The following is a 20,290-nucleotide window of genomic DNA, read 5'->3' on the forward strand; positions in this document are numbered from 1 at the left end:
ACCGCTTCGGCCTTGTTCTTCCCAGCAGCCTTAGACCCCGGCCGCGAATTTCTTTCACACAGTCATACGCATATCGATTTCCTGCACGTGGCTTGCAGCACATCCTTCGCTGCATGTCCTTGCGGTCTCCCTCTGCCTCGCCGCACCCAGAAGAGCGCAGCTTGAAACGACGCAAACTCGAGTCCACCGCCCTCACTTCGGTCGGCCAAGAGAGCACCATGGCAACCCAGGCTGCTAGCTCCCGTACGCTGGAGCTTACCGAAGTGGAACAGACACTACGCAGGCTGCTGCTCGATGTTGCTGAATACATTGACAACAACCCCCCTCCCGCCTCTGATGAGTCACACGTTCAGCTTCCTGAAGATTTGGCAAATGCCAAACTCGTGCTTCGTTTCACCGGCGGATGGGTGAGAGACAAGCTTCTCGGCGTCGAGAGCCATGATATAGACGTCGCAATCAACAAGATGACCGGCTATCAGTTCGGCCTGCGTCTGAAAGAGTACTTGGAAATCCCAGGCAATCCCGAGAAGTATGGTCTTGAAGGCGTGGCTTCGTCAGACAAGGCTGGCACGTCTGCAAAGAACAAACAGGTTGGCGGGCTCCATAAAATTGAAGCCAATCCGGAGAAGTCAAAGCACCTTGAGACTGTGACAACCAGAATTCTGGGCCTTGACATTGACCTAGTCAACCTACGGAAGGAGACGTACTCTGAGGACAGCCGCAACCCGCAAATGGAGTTTGGCACTCCAGAAGAGGACGCTCTCCGCCGCGATGCTACCGTAAATGCCATGTTCTACAACTTGAACACCTCAGAAGTTGAAGACTTCACGGGCAAAGGTTTCGAAGACATGGAGCTGCGTATCATCCGTACGCCCCTCGAGCCTTACCAAACTTTCAAGGATGATCCACTTCGCGTACTGCGCTTGATCCGTTTTGCCAGTCGACTTGGCTACAGCATCGATCCTGCTTCAGAAGAATTCATGGGCAATGAAGACATCAAGAAAGCGCTCCACGTCAAGATCAGCCGTGAAAGAGTGGGAGTGGAGTTGGAAAAGGCATTGAAAGGTAAGTCGACTGGCAAATCACCCAGATGGAATGCTAAAACTATTCACAGGACCCGACCCCCTTGGTGCACTCCAATACATTGACCGCCTTGGCCTCTACACGACGGTGTTCTCAGACCCCACAAAAGATCATAATTTCACTCCTCCAACCAATTGGCCTGTGGCATATCAGTGTCTCTCCAGGATACTGCAGTCTCAGGAACCGGCCTCAAAAAATGTCAAGTCAACGACCATCCGAGATGCCGAGGACTCATACTTGTCGTGGCTCATCTCAGCAATTGTTCCGTGGGCCGATGCACCGGAGCCGCAACCGCTGAAGCCAGGAACGAAAGCACCTCCCCCGGTGGTTTGCTCTGTGGCGAGAGAGGGCATTAAAGCTCCGAACAAGGTCTGCGATGTCATGACGGCGTCGGTCAAGAACCTCGAGGAGATCCGTGGACTGAAGGACAAGTTCAATGTCCAACAGCGCCTGCCACAGAAGAAGTCCGAGGGTGATGATGCTACTGCTCCCGACACTATTGGCATGGCTATTCGCAAGTGGGGCCCAACTTGGAGGAATCAGGCTCTGTTCGTGCTCTTGTACGAGGTCCTGGCCCTTCCTGAAGGAGAACAAGGTGAGCCGCAGTTGGCCTATATTTATACAACAAGTGGCTGACGTATTTGGCAGAGATTATTTCGTCTTACAGCAAGTGGTTTGAGCATATTCAAAAGCTGAACCTGACAGAGGCTTACGCCCTCAAGCCTCTTCTGGACGGAAAGACACTTGCTAAGGCGTTGGAAACACCCCCTGGTCCTTGGATGAAATCTGCTCTCGACGTAGTCATGGCATGGCAACTGCGCAACCCTGACATTACCGATCCGGCTGGTGCAGTCGAAGAAGTGCGGATTCAGCGCCAGACTCAAGAGACTAGCTCTGACAAGCAGCAGACCGGTAAGAAGAAGGGTGAGCTGACTTCCCACCTCGCATCGCACTTCCTCCAGCTTACCATCCGTCCGCTCTTCGCGAAGACTCAAAATCCCGCAGTGACCGCTCAAGGTCGTAAGAGCATCCATTCTTCTGCTCCTCGCGCGACTCAACTCATTCACGAGGACGAGTCCGAATCAAAACCTTGGAAAGGCGAAAAGGAGGGTTATGCATTAGAGCTGCTACGCTGGGTTCTCCTCACCGTGGATGCTGAAGGGATCGAAAAAATATGGCCATTGGTCATTCCACCCATCTTTGCTCTCGTCGACGACTCAGATCCAAAGTTCAAAGCAAAAGGCTGTGACCTGCTTAAACTACTAGTGGAAATCACACCACCTTCGCTGCTCTCACGGACTGGCCTTGCACAGGAATTCGAAAAATCTCTGTTCCCATGTCTTACCTACCTTCCCTCCCTCACGCCAGAATCGGAATCCATTCTGCTTCTCAATGCTGCATATCCTGCCCTCATTTCTCTCGCTAAAACCCGTTACCCCATCCCTCCCCGTACAGACCCCATCTCTGAGGAATTCTACCAGCGTGCTGGAGCGCTGGATAAATTGATTTGGGACGGTATCCTTTTCGCTCATGCTCATTCTGGCGAACACGTCCGTATAGCAGAATGTTTGCTTACACACCTTGCCTCCATTATAAACGAGCTTGGTATACATTCCGTCAAACATCTCAGGAGCGTTGTGCCGCTTCTTTCAGATACGTTAGCCGATCCCTTGGGCATTGCTTATCCACCATTGCTGATCCAAGCTTCCCGGACGATGCAAACTATGATACTGAATTCATGGATGCGAATGGAGGCTTGGACAGAGGACATTTTGAAGGGAGTGTCGGTGTGCTGGGTCAGGCTAGCAACAGAGAGCGAAACGAAGGATGGGTTCGCAGAACTGAAGGTGGAATTGCGAAAGGTCTCGGATCGGTTGAAGATAGTTAATGATGACTCGGAAGACATGATGTGGGAGGCAGAGACCCAGCGATTGATCGAAGCGGATGCAAGGCTGGAGGAATTGTTTGCTTAGATTGCAGCCCATCGGGCGTGGTACGCAGACGTACTATATTTTGTGAAAGAGGAGATATCGATCGCTATGAACATTGAAGTTGTGGCTTCGTGTGATCTGGTCTTCCGTGTCATCAATATCTTACCACTCCTACAAACACACCGTTACCTTACAGAGAAATTGGATAAAATTTGGTATCATTGGGCATATGAGTCAAATACAGGACGAAATAATATCTTCCGGCTTTTGACACGCCATATACAGCATAAACCAACCGCTCAAAGTGTACCGCCAGCACCATGGTCGAGTCCTATACCTCTCCTCCTTTCGCCAACAACCACTCCACGCCACATCATCTCTCTTGTGTTCCCAGCCCAGCACCCTGCGACAGCCACGTTTCGCCATTTTGCACCGACGCCACGGCCCCCCGCACAATCATCACCACGACTGTCGTTTCAGCTGCTTTCCCCATTGTTTCGTGGCGAAACAATCAATGCGCCAAGCTCGAATATGCATGACGTGTACATGCAAAACGAGCGTCGGGCTTCGGAATCGGGTATGAATGGAAGGGGGAAACGCATTGAGTGCGCCACCGTCGGAAGTGCGAGCAGCCGTGGAAGGCCGGACCGGACTGGACTCGAGAGAAGCAAGGAAGGGTATGCGGGCATGAAGGTGGAGAGGGGCCGGGTGTATGGCGGTTTCGTGCGGCTTGGTTTGGGTGTTTGGTCCGTAGTTGCATTATGGGACGGGCGAAGGGTGGAGGGGAGATTCTAGATCGTGAGCAGTGGGCCGTGGCCGTCATGGCGGATGGGCTGGAGAGTAGCTGCCGGACAGGCAGGTACCATTCTTGCTTGCTCGGGATCTGTGTAGGGTCGGTGGTCTGGACTCCTCCTTCGTGGTATCCTTTCGTTCCATGAGCATGAGGTTCTCGGAAATAGGCTGGTGCTCACAAGAGCGTTAATCCGATCATGAGAAGCGTCATCTTACATCGTTCGTAGAGAGTCTGTGGATCCATCTCCTCACTGTCCCTTTCAAAGAACGGCGTATCGACGCTGTTAGCGGCCCTCCGGCCCTCCGCGGAGCTCCGGGGAGCTCCCGCGCGCAGCCCTGCGTAGCCCCGAAGATGGAGTCGCCGCTCGAGGGGGTACCCAAACATCACCCTCGAAAGTTGGTAATGATCTTTTCAGTCCTGCTCTACTAGAGTCCCCTATCTGTTATGACAGCTATGGTACAGCCTGTGAGACCATTCGTGGCTCTTGAGAGGGTATATTCAACCAACCAGTATGGCTTCTAAGGTCTTTCTGGTCGGTTTAGTAGACCAGATCTCTCACATTCGAGGCGACGTACGAAATTGTGCAATGAAAGCGACTGTGAAATGGCTCATCCGACTCCTCGTATGGAAGTCGGATGAGCGCCACCACCGTTGGTAAGTGATAGAGACTGAGTGGTCTGCGTCAGCTGCAGGTTCTCCATGTCAAAACCCCTAGGAGGCTCATCATGTACATGTGTTCATCACCAGTGGCTTCTCAATAGTCTATAATCGGCTACATGACTACTAAGTGTGCTCGTTTGCAGAACACTCTGACAGATGGACTGACGTCCTCCCTGTTTGGACCCCACTGACACGAAATTTGGTAGCACAAGCTGCAAGCACATAGCAAAGAGGAGCGGAGGACGCTTGCTACTGACCCTCAATCACATCCACAGCTGCGACATCCGCGTCTGTGGCTCATCACCATGCAGTCACGCCAAACCTTCCGACCCCGGCTGCAGCCGACATGGAGAGCACAGGCAAACAAGAAAAACCGGGCGCGCAGCTTCCGCTCATTGTTGTACATGATTTTCAGAAGGGCAGCTGCAGCGCGTTTCTGACGGGATCGCCGTCCTTGTTATTAGCAGATCAGACTATAGCGCATTATCGCCGGAATCATGTCCCGTCTTTCCGACTGACACTGTGGGGACCCTGTGAAGCGCGCACTTCGATCCCACACGGCACCCCGGTTGGGATCCACTCTTTCCCTTGGCCCCCCCTTCCCGTTCACCAAACTTCTGACGTCGCAAGGCGGTGGTGGCTGAATTGGATCGTTGGAGCAGAAACAGACGGAACGTCTACGTACGTAGGCCCCCCCATCATCGACCAGCCCACATACCCGACACACCGCCCACCTGTGCCACCTGATAACTCAATTCCTTGGGTTGACTGCCCGTACAGCCTGCAGAGACTCCCTGTACGGGTCACGCGTTGTGAACATGCAGTGCATATGAGTCCCGCGCCGAAACGAACGCGTTCCTTTCGAGTTCGAGATCTGGGACACGGTCGGCAAGCCTACTTTTCGGGTTTGAAAGTTTGAAACTACCATAAAAAACGAGAAAAAGCAAGCGGATCCGAGTCGGATCCCTGTCTGCCCAGACCATGTACTCGATTGAGAGCTAATGCTAATCTCGATTCCCCGTTTTTGATCCTACGTGCCCTGCTTAGTATAATCTTTAATATCGCGTTCTGTTATTTCTATTGTGTGATGCTTTCCAAAAGGACTTTCGAGATCCCCATTAACGACTAGAGGCGCTTCCTTCCTCGTGTTGGAGGCGGTGAGCGAAGAGTCCTGAAACGGACCTTTGGCCGACTCATAATGCTGCTCGCTTGCAATGTTCCTGTCGTACTGGAATTTGGTCTCCGTATATCTCTCATTATCGTCCAATGTGGCGAGAAAAGGCGGTGTCTGGGCCTCAACAGAATGCTCATAGATAATCGCTTACGGCTCAGCATACCTTTTAGTGAATCTCATGGTGGATCTTGATTTTGTTTGGGTTTGGTGGAGTGATCCAGCGGGTGGTGATAATAACCCCTGCCCTCTCATGAGTCGTGTTTGTAATGCTGGGTTGATGAGTGGCCATGCCGTCTGCCCTGCTGCCCGAAGCCAAAACTCTCTTGAGGACCCTCACACGACCGTTGTCTTGCAGTGCTCAGCATAAGAGCTAGTGTCAATAAGCTTTGGAGGTGATTTCCCCTCGTAATACGCATCCAGAGCCGTGATCAAGCACTTCGGTAAGACCCGAAACCCCTTCACAAGTAGAGGGCCTCATTTAGCTAAAAATCATGAGTAGTCTCAATATCGCCAAGAACTTGATGCGGGTGAAGAGCATGCAAAACACCGTCCCCGTAGGTGACGACTTACTCGTGCGTGCAACGGACCGCTTTCCCGCGTCCTAGGCCTTTATCGTCGAAGCTTGCGGCAAATGTAGCTCAGATCCGCAGGGGAGAAATCTTCGCAACAGGCCACAGGGCAAAGGCGGTTGACCTGTTTGCGGCGAAGCCTAATCACATGGACCCGGTGGCCATCTCTCCGGCCATCCCTTTGAGCTTGATCATCGGATGTGCAGCCAGGCTCCCCGCAAGCATATGGTGAGACAAAGAGCCTCGTCGAGAAAAGCAAGAGAGAAAAAAAATGGCAGCCAATAATCCCTGATGCAATAGCATCCACCAGATATGATCGGCCCGGTGGCGGACATGAAAGCGGCCAAAAAGGTCACTCGATCAGCAACAATAACACCCAACACCTAATGGTTAGGAACCCGACTGAGTGGTAAGCCCAAGCTTTACTTCGGCGCTGCTTCCGCTCTCCCTTCTTGCGCGTGAACCGCCCCCGATTATTATTTGGAGAGCCCCCTGCCATTAGCAACCCTCAGTTTCCAGGAAAATTCGTCCCCACTGTGCTTCCAATGGATAACTCCGAAGGTGCCGCCTCGGCCTGATAGCCCACTTCGGGATTGCGCCATTGCTTAACCCCGATATACATGCAGGTCAGTGCGGCTCTCGGAGATGCCGACGATATATGGCAGGGAAAAGGAACCAGTTCCCCGCAAATATGTTGGACGGGCAACTAACATCACTCCTTTAGTCTAAAGGGAAACAGAATGTCGGAAATGAGAGAGCGCGAGAGAGGGAGGGTGTGAAGGGGGCCTGCATTGCATTGCTACAGGGCAAGAGCAGCAATGTCCTCCTACAGAGCGTGCCGCAGTAGCGCGCAGTAGAAAACAGGTTCCGTGGCAAGTAAATGAATAAAGAGCTGATCCAGGTGCCAAATGGAGAGAACGGAGTGAGGCAGTGGTGGCTTCTGCCTGTTCTTTTCTGGCGTGACACCAGCATGCCATCGTGATGCATTCATTTTGTTAGCCAACTGAAAGCCGTAGTGGTAAAGGAACAACGCAGAGTGTTGATCCCTTGATACACTCGGATGCGGTAAGCTCCATGCAGGAACCGCGGGGTCTGTCCTTAAATGGATATGCCATGGTGTGCTGCTGTCTGCGCAGGGGTAGGGGTGTGGAAAGTAGGCAGAGAGAAGGAAGCTTCGAAAATGCCCGACGGAGTTTGCTGGCCGCGAGTCCGAATGTTTCGGATTCCCAGAAGCTGGGGGTGGGGGGAGCGGAAAGGCCCGTTTTGCGCCGGCTACGTGAGGCCTAGTGCAGTGACGATGGTTGTGACTGCAGTGTGTTGACACTGCTGCTGCATGCTTGGCAGGTACTGTATCGATGAAAAGCGGACAACTCCGTGATGAGCCCCGTGTTGATCCCATGATGTTCTCTGCAGTGAGCGTTTTGGGGCAAAGCAGCATGTCAAGCTCTTCGCCGCAAACCCGAAAGGAGAAGCACGTCTGACTATCTCGATATGATGCTTCCGAGCGGGAACGTGACCATCTTTACCATTTCCTTGAACTCCCACAGCCGACGATCTTCCTGTCCCCTAATTCTACGACCATTCTAAACCGAAAAGAGTAGCTCAAGGTAATCTAGCTACAAAGCATATCAAATTGAAATACCAGGAAATGGGTCAACTGATTTGTTGAAGAAGTTCGAAAGCTGGATGATGCTCTCTTTAACAATTCAGGCTAAATGGGAGTTCGGCGGAGCGGGAGCGGCAAGCGCGAACGCGAACGCGGTGGCGGGACGGAGGGGGATATGCATTGTGTGCATGGGTGGCTGCTGACGCAAGGGCCCATCATCTACCTAAACCACCACCACCACAACCACAAGCAGAGCCTTGTCACTATTCTGCCCCCACCCTTCCCTGCCTGCGGCTGAAATTGGACCACTTGCTGAGGCCTCCAACATCGCCACGTGCTGCGCCGCGTGAGGGCAGCAAAGAGGGCAGCTGCATGCCGGGGTGCTCTGTGTGGGGGAGAATGATGGGTGTGGCGGCGCATATCGCATGGGGCCGGCGATGAGCCATGCATGCCCTGGCAAGGGCAGGCTGATCCGCAAATGCTGCAGCCGTTCCCAAGAGCAAGATGAGACAAGGGGGCGACAAATCTGATGATGATCGTACTCATTTTTTGATCGCGTGGCGTCTTGGAGGACGTATGCTGAGAAGTGTAACAATCATGATGACTTCTTTTTTTTTTTTTCAAATACTGCGAGGTTTGTTGTCAGTGGCGATGATGCCGGTGGCTCAAGGCAGCCGGGAACGACTGGCTCTTGTTGGCTCTTTTCCATGAAGCCCCAATCTACGGACTGCAGTCGTGGTAAGCTAGGCAATGCTAGCGCTGGCGGCACCGTACATACGTCCAGAGGCTAGACCGTTGACAGGAAATAAATGGGGCGGCGGGGCTAAAACGTGCGGCGCTACATGAGGGAGAACGGCTGGCTGACTGCCGCTGGCCGGAAAGCAGGTCCTGCGTCAGATGCCGGAGCTAGTGCGTTGCAGTCGGTGCGCCCGGCCGATGAAAGGGCTGCAGGCTGGGTCGATGATGAGCCGCATGGATTGTGTCTGAACCCCAACTGTTTCGGGGCCTTCCGTTCATCCAAAATGCGTCATGCGCGGAGATCGACTGGAAGCGCAAAGCCTCGCTCCGTTTCTTCTTCAGCCCAAGTCACATCGTGAAGTAATACGCAAGGAGCACGTCCCGAAACCTGCAATGCGAGCTGCCAAAAACAAATCCAAACGGCACAAACCGGTGTTTTTTTGGGTTTTGCCTCGTGTGAGATGCGTGCAACGAACCAAACCAACGGGTATATTTCAAAGACACATGCCCAGAGCGCCAATATCACAGCCCGATATAAGCAGATCCTTCTCTCTTGCCAAGAGTACCAGACATGCACGTGGGCTCGGAAGCAAAAAGTGGCGAGCGAATGAAGCAACAAGAGAAAATGAAACGGCGCAGCCTTCCGTGAGCATCCATCCCGCCCTGTCGGAAATCAATCATTGAGAGAGATTGGAGGGGATCGTCAGAGCGCAAGGCCGCTTCCGTCACCCGTCCACCGGTACAGCGCCAGCACCTCGCGCCGCCGCTGTTGCTGCTCGCCGAAGTCCTCCAGGCACCGCCCCCGCACTTGCGCGAGTGCTGACCGCATGACTTTGCGGAAATTGCGCTGCCAACTATCAGCACCGTGTCTACGAATCATGTGCGACCAGGGTGCTAATCTTACCTGATACTCGGTGTTGAGCGTAACTACGCAAGCCTCGTGTGCTCGCACAATTGTCTCGCACGCCTTGACCACGCTGGGACTTGCCTCGCCTTGCAGCTTGTCGGCGATGAGCAGCAGGAGAAACGAGCCCTGGAGCAGATACATTCCGAAGAAGAAGGGCATGAAGCTGAGGTCCGGGTCGTGTTCGAGGATGTCGCTAAGCGCCTCTGCAGCCGACACTGCATGTCCTGTAGCTGTCACAAATGACTGTGACGAGATCCACAGGTCGTTGTCGTCCAGGAGAGAAATCGGGTCCCACTTGCCGTTGACCAGGATGTGGAGCGTATGCATGAGATGTGTGGCATATGCTACCACAATCTTGGTCTGGATGATTGATTCAGTGATCCGGGAGCCCGATGAATTGACCGAATGCGCCGACGGTGTGCCCGCGTCGCGGTTGCCGTTTTCCGCTCCGTCGTTGTCATTTCCAGCCGTCAGGTTGCTCGTGAAGCGCTTCTCGAACTCCTCCAGGCTCCGTCCGTAGGCCTCCAACTGCTGCGAAAGCTCCGCAGCGTAGTGATCCCACTCGTCGCCGTTGCGGAACCGGCTGCCGAATCTGGGGTGGTTCCGAGCGTGGTTGAGGTCGACAATTGCCCCTAGTATCGTCATTAAAGGCGTGAAGTATCCGAAAATCGAGTGTCCAGTGACTTCGAAAGATGGGCCTCTCCGTCGGTAGTATGGCGATGATGAGTCCGAGTATTGGTCCGAGTTGCCTGTGTAGTAGTCCCCTGCCTGCCATCTCGACTCCTCGACGGGTTGCAGCAGCTCCTCACATTCGACATCGAGCAAGAACAGTGGTCGGTTGTAACAAAGGGCCAGGTGGCGATCCATGGTGTAGAGAAGCCACCATATCCTCCTTCTTTCCTCGCGCTCCTCCTCCGAGATTGTTCCCGGCGTGTGCACCTGCCCATTCAGGCCGTGGTTCATCCCGTTCATATCAACATCCATGTCGACTTCCCCTTCCGCATCAGCATCCTCTCCTGTCTCTCGGCCAGGGGCTGGAGGGCTTGGTGGAAGCTCCCTGTTCAGCTTCAACTCCCTTGCCAACGACCAAGCAGCATTCCACCATCGCAAGCTTGCAGCCTTGTACTCACTGGCAGATACAACGACAGCCAGGTGCATGTACGTTACAATGTCGTCGAGTGCTGCTGCTGCGCCAGGGGTTCCGCCCTCAGTCTCTGCCAACCGCCCAGATATCGGGTTTGCTACTCCGAAGCCACCTAATGCGACGCCGTTGATGACCGTGTTGGCGGCAAAGTTTGGTGAAGCATGGTTGCTCGCATCCGGCGTATGGATGAGTGGTTTCAGCAAGCTGATGGTCAGCTCGAGCAACTTCTGGCACACCTTCCCACGGGTTGAAGGGGGTGATGTGAGGAAAGCCGACTCGTGGGTCTGTGCGCCTATCCAGAGCATGCTTGCCAGGAGGGCCGGGCTGCACACGCGAGGGTTGTTATGCCGCAAAAAGGACCGTTTTCTGAACACATAGCCGAGCACGTACGGTGATACGGGCTGCATGAAAGCAGAGCTAGCGCTCTGAAAGTACAGCTCCAGGAGGTCGCAGGCGAGGTAGACTGGGATGATTCCTTGCAGGTATGGTAGCAGCGGTTTTAGGACTGGATATCGGAGGGTCTGGGAGTTTCCCATGTGTTGTTGCGAGTACAAAGCCGCGGAAGGCGATGGTAGAGAGAGCCACCCAGGAGAGCCAGCAACCGGTGAGTTGCCTAGAAATCCCGCAAGCGGACTCTCCCCTGGTGGTATCCGAAATCCGTTCTGCTGTCCATGCTGGCTTTGAGGGCTAAGCATGGTGTAGGAGTTGTCGCCGTAGGCCTGCATGCCGTTGGTAGCAAGAAGGGGGTGGTGCATGACGGCCCCGCCGTTCTGCAGCATCATACTCCCGTTCACGGCGCCGGGCGATCCGACAGCTCGTTGGTAATCGTCCATGGAGCCGTAGTCTGACATGTTCATCATGTGAAGGTTGCGGTCGTGGACTCCGTTTGTGGACAGACGTGGCGTTGCGAGACCAGTCACCAGACCATCGGCTGGCCCAGCCATCTGATGATGCCCACCGTTTTCCGAGATGTCACCCACGGAACCATACCTGCCTACGTGATGCATGTCGTAATGTGCTGCGCCGTTCATCTCATTGTGGCTTCCGATGCTAGCAGATCGCTGCGCTCCATTGCTAGGCGGTGGAAGGTCAGGTCCTGGGGGCTTGTGCTGATTTTCCCTCTCGTGAGTTTGGCCAGGGCTGTTGCCCTGCTGCTCCTCACTGGGATAGCCATTTGCTGACGAAGGACTCGTGTTGCCGGCTTCAGCAGCGGCAGCGGCGGCGGCAGCAGCAGCCTGCTGTGCCGCTATTTCTTTGCGGGAAGCCTTGCCTCTCTTCTTGCGCTCCCGCATGTACTCGCAGGTCAGGCCGAATTCTTCTGGTGGTCAGTATTTCCCCTCGAGTCAGGATCGTCAGCCACCTACCGATGCAGTGCGCGCATGGGGCTTTCCCATCGCATTTAGTTCTGAGCTGGTTACATTGGTCGCACGCTCTGCTGATCCGCCTCCTCACTGGGGCATTCGAGTGACGGCCAGTACGATCGGGCACCATGTTCGGCTTCTGATTCCGGGAACCAGACGACGCGGGCAAATTTACATATGGGTGATGTCTTTGCTTGCCAAAAGTTTTTCCGTCTAGCACATGATGTGGCGTGTGTGGATAGTGCTGCAGCGCGTACTGCGAGCTCTGGGCGAGAGCATCCAAGCCGGCGGTGGATATGCGCTGGGAAGGCAGGTGTTGCTCATGGTTTAAGAGATTCGAGGACGGCAGCTGATTGAAGGCCGAAATAGTGTACTGATGAAGGCCGGTGGAGAGCATGTCGGAGCTTAGTAGCGCTCGGGACAAATGGTACCGAGAACGCGAGGTTGAGTGGACGGAGAAGAGAGGGAAAATTCGCGTCTGGCGCGCGCAATAGAAATCGGAGGCGCTGGGGAGGAGAAAACAAACATGCGAGGAGCGGCTAGCAGATCATGAAGGGACTAAGGGACTCTCTATGGCGGATTTTGCGGTGTGCCTAGGTACCATATACCTGGACAAACGCGGAGTGCGCGGGGTATAGCTCAGGGAAGTCGAGCAGAACGCCCCGTGCGCTAGGGCAGTGGCTTCCATTCGCCTTAGAGTGGACGCTTGGCTCCGTTGGGTGGCTATCGCCGGCGTTGCAGTCCCATGTGCCGGGGGACTAGCTGCAGCCCGCATCAAAAATCAAGGGACGGGCGGAGCATGGGTTGCCGTAAACGAGATGGAGTGGCAGATGGCAGGAGGCCCAGGATCGCCAGCACCTCACGCTTGTCAGACGCCCGCCGTCCACTAAGAAACGGAACCTGGGGAAGCCAATAAAGGCGGATATTGGCTGATTGAGCAGCCCCCGCGAGCGATACTGCCGTTTCAGTGCCGGGCAAGGAGCCGGAAACGCTACCACGGAGGGCCGAGGCTGCTGCCCGCCGGGCGCCGCCGCCGCCCACAGCGGCGACCCCAGGTGGCCCCAGGGTGGGACCGGCGGTGGTAGTGTCGTGTGGCGCCCCGGGTGCGCAGCATGCAAGCGTTTGGGCATCCTCGTGCCGTGTTGTCATCGTGTAGCATTCAGCGAGCAAGAAGTGCCGAACCCACCGGCACCGCGAGACGGAGCTTGCCAGCAGCGCTGGCCCCCGGCTGGCGGCTCTGTTGGCCGCGCACACCTGACCTCGGGCCCGAGCAGTCACCTTTCTAGAACGGCGGCGGGCAAGGCGGCGGCGAGGCACCCTTGAAACAGCGGCGATCAAGCCTCTTGCATAACGTTACGGACAGAGGCTTGGCGGGTGGTGCAATGCGTGGCTGCGACGGAGGCCATGTGAGTGAGCTGCATACAGAAGGTCGTTGTGCGAGGGCTCCCTGCTGATGGCTGGCGAGGACGTGCTGTGATTCGGCGGGCAGCAAAATGCCGCTCATTACTCGCTGCAGGTAGTCGAAATAACGTCTACTCGGGGCGGGCCAGGCCTGGAGCGGAGTGCTGCATACTGTGGCACTCCAGACCCGGCGGATCGAGGTGGTCAGGGAGAGGCCTGCAACGAAGCCCTCCCGCTCCTTCTATCCGAGCACCCAATAAATCTGAAGACACGGCCATCAGGCACCGACAAGCATTGAACAGCCGGCCACGAGCGCGCGGCGTGGAATTTGGGACCCGCCCAGGATGGCGGAAAGGCTTTCCAGCTCCAGCACGTCTCGTGCCCATGCAGGAACGAACTTGCAGCGGAGCAATTTCTCCGGCGGATCTGCGAGATGGAAGAGGCCGTCGACTCTCGAGGCAAGCGGTGTGGGCGCTAGGAGCAAGACCGTGAAATTTTCGCGGAGCTTCTTACGACAGGCGGTAGGCACGAAGTCGGGGCCGAGGCCTGGCCAGCGATTCGCTCACAGTCGGGATATGCTGCCCGGGCCTTTCGTCGAAAAGCTGTTAGGGGAGAACAGACCAAGCGACTTTGGGCGACGGGGCCGGTTCTCCGTGGGGACGCTGAACCTGGAGCCGCAGCGATCCCGGGGGGTCACACCTCGTCTGCCTCATCGGGGCCGTGTCAGTCGATCCGCCGGCTCTGCACCGCCAGCAAAAGCTGGGCAGTCCGCGCGCCCGTCCTAGTCCGCCGCGACTGCGCATGCGAACCGGAATCTTCACCAGAAAGACGCGCAGGTGCATGAGCCGCCGGGGCGGGTCGCGCAAGCGAGCTGGGGTGCATGCGCTCATCGCGGCTACCCCAGAGTCCCGCAGCCTGAGCCCGAGTCTTGCAAGTCGCGCGAGTCGCTCTCTGATCGTCCATTTGTCAACGGTCCGGCTGCGCCAGAGGAAGCCAGCGGAGCGCTGAAACAACAGCAGAAACACCAACACGAGCCCGTCTAGACCCGCAATCTTGTGCTGCGCAACATCGGGCCAGAGCAGGCGGTGATCTCGCAGTGTGCCATGATGTCAGTCGAGCATAAACCTGTGTCTTTCATGCGCTTCCTTCTTCCAAACTCTGCGACACACAGACCGGAGGCAGAGATCCGATCGGACAGTTCCGGAGCGCTTCATGACGGCTGCCCCGCCGTCGGTCCCACGCCGGTGCGTGCTTCATCTCCACGTCGTTTCGATTCCCTACAGAGCAATTTGGCGCGCAGCTGAGAACTCAAGGGTACAACGTGGAAGAAGGTTTGTTCCGGGACGGGCGCTGGGCGAATGCTGGTGACGATCCCGCAGGCTTGCCAATTGTCTCGCAGCCGTACATAAGCGAGCGGAAATGAGCTGAGCTAATAGTCAACTGCCGGGCGGCATCTTTTTGCCTCATGCGAACAGGCATCGCGAGACTGCGGCCTTGATGAGTTGCGTGGTAGGTAGCGATGTGTTGATGAGTTTTGTCAGGCAGCCAACGCGTCTGCTGAGGGCTCGGCGCGCTATGGGCGGGCTGCCGGACGCGTGTGGGCGGCCAGAGATTCCGCCTATCTTATCAGCCCTGCGACTGCCCCGCGATCGGACGTCAGCGGCGACTTGTCAAGTGGGCTGCCATATTTTCAACACTCACGCCAGCACTGCTGCTTCACCTCTCCCACTGCTTCCATCCTGCCTGAGCGTCACCTACAGCGCGCCATGTCTGTCGAGACCATCACCACCATCTCGCCCATCACCAACAAGCCCGTTGTCGTGCGCAATGGCTTGTCGGACATCGACCTGCAGCGCCTCCCCGCAACTGCGGTAGAGGCCTTCAATGCCTTCCGCAAGACCTCGCTGGACGAGCGTAAGGCAATTGTCAAGAAGGCCATGGATAACCTTGAGGCTCGCAAGGACCAGATTGCCAAGGAGATCACCGAGCAGATGGGTCGTCCCATCGCCTACACTGCCAAGGAAGTTTCGACTGCCGTGATGCGCGGCAACTATCTTCTGAAGGTTTCCGACGAGGCGTTGGCCGCCACGGATGGTGAGCCTGAGAAGGGTTTCAAGCGCTACATCAAGAAGGTCCCGGTTGGACCCGTTTTGATCTTGTTCCCGTGGAACGTAAGAGCCAGCGCCACTCCCGATCTTGTGCATGGCTAACGCAGCATTGTGAAACAGTACCCCTACCTTACCCTCATTAACTCGGTTGTTCCCGCCATCCTCGCCGGCAATTCCGTTATCCTGAAGCCCTCCCCGCAGACCCCCACCAGCGCAGAGCACTTGGCCCAGGTTTTCGCCGACGCGGGCCTGCCTCCGAACGTCATTCAATATTTCCACTGTGGCTCGTACACCCAGATCGAGACTCTGGTCAGGAATCCTGCAATCCAGTTGGTGTGTTTCACCGGCTCGGTGGCTGGCGGTTTAGCCGTTCAACGCGCCGCTAGTGACAGGATCGATGTGCGGGTTGGTCTGGAACTTGGTGGCAAGGACCCTGCCTACATTCGTCCTGATGTGGACATCAAGTGGGCTGCAGAGGAAATTGTTGACGGCGCCGTCTTCAACTCTGGCCAGAGCTGCTGCAGCGTTGAGCGCGTCTACGTTCACGAGAGTGTTCACGACGAGTTCGTGGCGGCTGTCCAGGAAGTCCTCAAGGGCTACAAGCTGGGCGATCCTTTCGATGCGAAGACCCACGTTGGCCCGGTAGTCTCCAAGAGGTCTGCCGAGACCATCCGTTCTCACATTAAGGAGGCTTTGGAGAAGGGTGCAAAGGATGCCACTCCCGACAATGAATCTTTCAAGAACCCGCCTGCCGATGGCAACTTCGTTGCGCCTACTCTCCTCACGAATGTCGATCACACCATGACCGTCATCACTGAGGAGACGTTTGGCCCGGTCATTCCTGTGGTCAAGGTGAAGGATGATAGTGAGGCGATTCGCCTGATGAACGACAGCCAGTTTGGCCTCACCGCCAGCATCTGGACCAAGGATGTGGAGAAGGGACACGCGCTAGCAGACGACGTGGAGGCAGGAACCGTGTTCGTGAACCGTTGCGATTATCCCGCGCCGGTGAGTCCCTTTATGCACGATCCTCAAGTGTTTCATGAACTGACCATTTCCGCAGGACCTTGCATGGGTGGGTTGGAAGGAGTCGGGCAAAGGACAGACGCTCAGCAAATTCGGCTTCGATCAATTCGTCAAGCTGAAGAGCTACCATGTGAAGGACTACCCCAAATAGAGAAGTGTAGGCTAAACCGGTTAAATTCAGCCCTGTGGGCAGGATCCGCTTCTTCAATCCCTTTCGTCGGGCTGGACCTGGTGAACCTGACGATCACTGTTTCATAAGTGGCTTGCTGCTAACGCTCAAATGCAAGGCCCGTCGCTGGTGCGGAAACGCGTGCTCACATGACCGTCAGTTCACCACACCCCTCGGCCGCCAAAGGCACGATGGAATTGGCCCGCTGCCAACGCCGAGCGCCAAGTGATAAGCGTACGACAGCTAAGCCGGGCATCATTGCTAGATATATGACTGAGCTACGCGTCTGCTGCACGCGTTTGGTGGCCTCCCTGTGGAATGAGCCCGCACATGCAAGGAATGGTTACACGCACCGTCTGTAGCGAGGAACCTCTCCATCCACGAGTCGACAAAGTCAAACAGTTAGACAGTCAGACAACCCTTCAACGGTTCGCAGGAGGCACCAGTTACACTGACATTTCGTTGCTGTCATTCTGAGAATGCGCGCTGCCAAATCCACCCTTACCGGTTTTTTGCCAGTGGCTGCTGAGACAGCCGACGATGTCACCATACCGGTCGATCTGTGTGCTAACATTCCTGGCCAGCGAACGGTATCGAGGCGTAACCCCGTACGTCCGACCTCCTGCCCGCTTTGTCCTCGAGGGACGAAGAATGCCTAGCCCGAGCTCCTCGCAGAGCTGGCTATGACACGCAAGGAATGAAGCGGCTGCCGCGTGGCGACTCATCTCGACGGGAATCCATAATTTCGACCGAGGTGTTCCTGATTATAACATCGGCTTGGTGTCGCTGTTCTGGACACCCTCGTCGCCTCCATCGACACCATCATCTCTATCATCATCTCGTCTGTGTCAGACGCGTCCCCTCCTTTACGTGTGATTCTGTAGTTCGTCTTACCCATTGCAACAGCAGGCGTGTTCAGTTGGTTTTGTAGCTTCTATTCTATCCTCATGCGCGATACCCTCCTCTGAGAAAGGCGGGCTTCCGACCTTGCAAGCCATCATCGATCTGGCCATCACCACCCAAAAATTTTATTTTGACACACTTGGAGCGCTTGCCGGTCCCAAGGATGGCTTCTCCCAACAATCAACAAACGAGGCTCGCAAGAGTCAAGAATTTCTTCTTGGCTCCATTCTTGTCCTGTTGCGGTGCGCGCAAGAAACCTGCACCGCCCATCGAAATTGTACGTATGAAGTGCGATAGAATAATAGGGATGCTGCAACAACGGGTTTACTAATTGAAACAGCATGCGCCAAAAGATTTCCGCCGGATGGAAATCAGATTTGACGGGTTGACTCCTGAGCAGTAAGTAGTCCACTCAAATGACAAACATAACGCCCCCATTAAACTGCTAACACAACAACCCATGTTGACAGAGAAGCCTTCCTCCGCGAGAAAGCATTCCTAGACACCCTCCCACCCACACCCCCTCTCCCAATCCTCTCGCCGCTGGCCCCAGGCTCCGCAACGCCCCCCACGCCCACCACCACAACCACCAACCCTTTCTTCACCCACAGCAACGTGTCCTGCTACTTCAGCCACCAACCTTATACCCACGACCGTCAATACCCTTCCTTCGACCCGACCACCACCACCATTACCAACAACAACAACATCAATAATAATACCTACACCTCCTGCTCCGCACCCCACCTCTCCACCACCACAACCCTCAACTCCACCCTCAGCCGAGTCGCCGCCCACCACCAATACCAACCCTACTCCGTCCCGCACTTCCCCACCGCCGCCGCGACGAACAACAACACCAGCCCCTCGAAGCGCCAGTCCCGCCGCTTCAGCGCCATCAACCTGCTGCGCGGCAGCTGGAACAACTCGCACCCGGTGTCGCCCGAGGAGGCGATGATGACGGAATGCGGCGGCGGTCACCATAGTTTCACATTGCAGCAGCAGCAACAACAACAACAACATCGGCGGGCGAGGAAGCTGCGGCGGCTGTCGGGCGCGGGTGCGGGTGCGACGGCGTCGTCGGAGGCGGAGATGGAGGAGAGGAGGAGGGGGAAGTGGGGGTTCGTGGGGCAGGGGTTGGAGTGGGAGAAGGGGGGTGGGGTGCTGCAGCATGGTGGCGGTGGTGGGCAAGGGGGGGTTGAGATGCAGGCTGTTGGCTGCGGCGGCGGTGGTGGAGGCGAAACGAAGAGCACTAAGAGCTGGAAGAGTATGGGGAGGGATTCGGAGACTACTCTTGGTGGTGGTTCCGGGTGCGGGTGTGGGAATGGAGAATGAACAGGGCTGCTGATGGAAGAAAGGAAGAGAAAAGGAACGAAAGAGTGGGCTCTTTGAGCTCTATCAAGAACAACCAACAGTGTGACAGGAGATGCACGATTATCTTTTTAATTCTTTCGTCTGGACGATACTATTTTTAATATCTGAAGGTTTGTTGGATTTATGCGGCTACGAAAGAAGGATCGGGGGAAGAAAGATACAAAGTTGAAAGTATTCTTTGGAATCTGGCTTGGGCAAAATGTTGTGGCTTTTTCAAGTTCAGAGAATGATACCACTCAGTTGTAAATTGCGATTTTTTGTTGTTTTATCAGCTTTAACGGAACTTGAAAGATTACTGTCCCCTCCTCATAAAAACAATTGGAAACAGAATTTTGATGAAGATCTCTCTGCAAGCTACTTTAATAAACAAAATTGTCAGACGAGTACTACACACATTAATCTTAAGTTACTAGCAACATGTATGCCCATCTTTTGTTGCATCAGAGAATGTCTTGGAAGTGACGGTCGTCATCCATAAAGCGTTCAGGAATGCCACCCCACGGGAAGACGTCGAGACCGTTCCGAAGACAGGAGGGGGAAGGATCTGAAACGCCACGAGAGTTCATGCATGTTACATCTGCCACCTTTCATGGAAGGGGAAGGCAGGAAAAAGAACGTTGGTCACATTCCCGACGAGCCGGATCTGGGTCATACCGGTCAAAGCGGCTCAAAAAATGGGACGGACTTGCCGCGGAGTGTCGGGCAGATCCCCCGATGAGCCCTTTCCCTTTGCTACAGGGCTGGAAGAATGCTGATTGGAAGATCCTTGTGGTTTCGAAACAGGACTCATCTAACGAGAGCAAGAATGCTTCCGGCCAAGCCGTGGACAAGGATGGCCGAGATGAGAGCTTGGAGGTTGTCTGAGGGAATGAGCATATGCGAGTTGCCGCTTCAGTAAGCGCCTGCATCGCAGCTTCTTGAAGCAGAGAAATGCATGAGCGATTGTTTGGTTAACTTGGACCAAATGTCTAAATTTGGATAACATTTTTTTCATCCAATCCAGTGCCTTAACCTCTACGTCAAAGCCCCACACAACCAGCCGTGCCTAATATTTTGAGGTGTCACCAAGAGGTTTCAGAATGAAGTGATTGTGCGATCCTACGATCTTGGATGTTGACGGTTACATCTCAATGCATTGGAGGAGTTTGGATCTATCGGACTTTATTTTCAAGGACCGGTATGAAAGCTCTGGTATCAGCCCCTCGCTCGTGCTCGAATAAGGGACTGCTTGAAGTGTTTCTGGTAACGTTCAAGATCAAATGATCCATCTGAAAGCTCAGAGCTGTCCGGCTTGCCCGACCAAACGAATGTGCGAGAATCTTTCAACTCTGTCCCATCGTCTA

General features: G+C 55.2%; 4 protein-coding genes across 4 annotated transcripts; 3 read left to right on the forward strand and 1 right to left on the reverse strand.

The window, feature by feature from the left end:
• Positions 1 to 113: 113 nt before the first annotated feature.
• On the forward strand, positions 114 to 3,056 carry LTHEOB_4766 (tRNA nucleotidyltransferase; the record flags this gene model as incomplete). The annotated part of the gene is made up of 4 exons (XM_035513836.1): positions 114 to 1,065; positions 1,115 to 1,678; positions 1,732 to 2,598; positions 2,923 to 3,056. 4 exons carry the CDS (start codon positions 114 to 116, stop codon positions 3,054 to 3,056), a joined length of 2,517 nt encoding a protein of 838 aa, XP_035374815.1.
• A 6,201-nt stretch (positions 3,057 to 9,257) lies between these two features.
• LTHEOB_4767 (uncharacterized protein) lies at positions 9,258 to 12,290 on the reverse strand (the record flags this gene model as incomplete). Its single annotated transcript, XM_035513837.1, has 3 exons — positions 9,258 to 9,401; positions 9,459 to 11,920; positions 12,224 to 12,290. 3 exons carry the CDS (start codon positions 12,288 to 12,290, stop codon positions 9,258 to 9,260), a joined length of 2,673 nt encoding a protein of 890 aa, XP_035374816.1.
• A 2,843-nt stretch (positions 12,291 to 15,133) lies between these two features.
• On the forward strand, positions 15,134 to 16,652 carry LTHEOB_4768 (Aldehyde dehydrogenase; the record flags this gene model as incomplete). The annotated part of the gene is made up of 3 exons (XM_035513838.1): positions 15,134 to 15,538; positions 15,596 to 16,483; positions 16,539 to 16,652. The coding sequence occupies 3 exons, from the start codon at positions 15,134 to 15,136 to the stop codon at positions 16,650 to 16,652; spliced, it is 1,407 nt and encodes a 468-aa protein (XP_035374817.1).
• Positions 16,653 to 17,736: 1,084 nt separating this feature from the next.
• Positions 17,737 to 18,908, forward strand: LTHEOB_4769 (uncharacterized protein; the record flags this gene model as incomplete). The annotated part of the gene is made up of 3 exons (XM_035513839.1): positions 17,737 to 17,850; positions 17,914 to 17,972; positions 18,044 to 18,908. 3 exons carry the CDS (start codon positions 17,737 to 17,739, stop codon positions 18,906 to 18,908), a joined length of 1,038 nt encoding a protein of 345 aa, XP_035374818.1.
• Between the last annotated feature and the right edge of the window lie 1,382 nt (positions 18,909 to 20,290).

The sequence above is a fragment of the Lasiodiplodia theobromae genome, assembly GCF_012971845.1.
Source record: "Lasiodiplodia theobromae strain AM2As chromosome Unknown scaffold_12, whole genome shotgun sequence".
NCBI classification, from domain to species: Eukaryota; Fungi; Ascomycota; class Dothideomycetes; order Botryosphaeriales; family Botryosphaeriaceae; genus Lasiodiplodia; species Lasiodiplodia theobromae.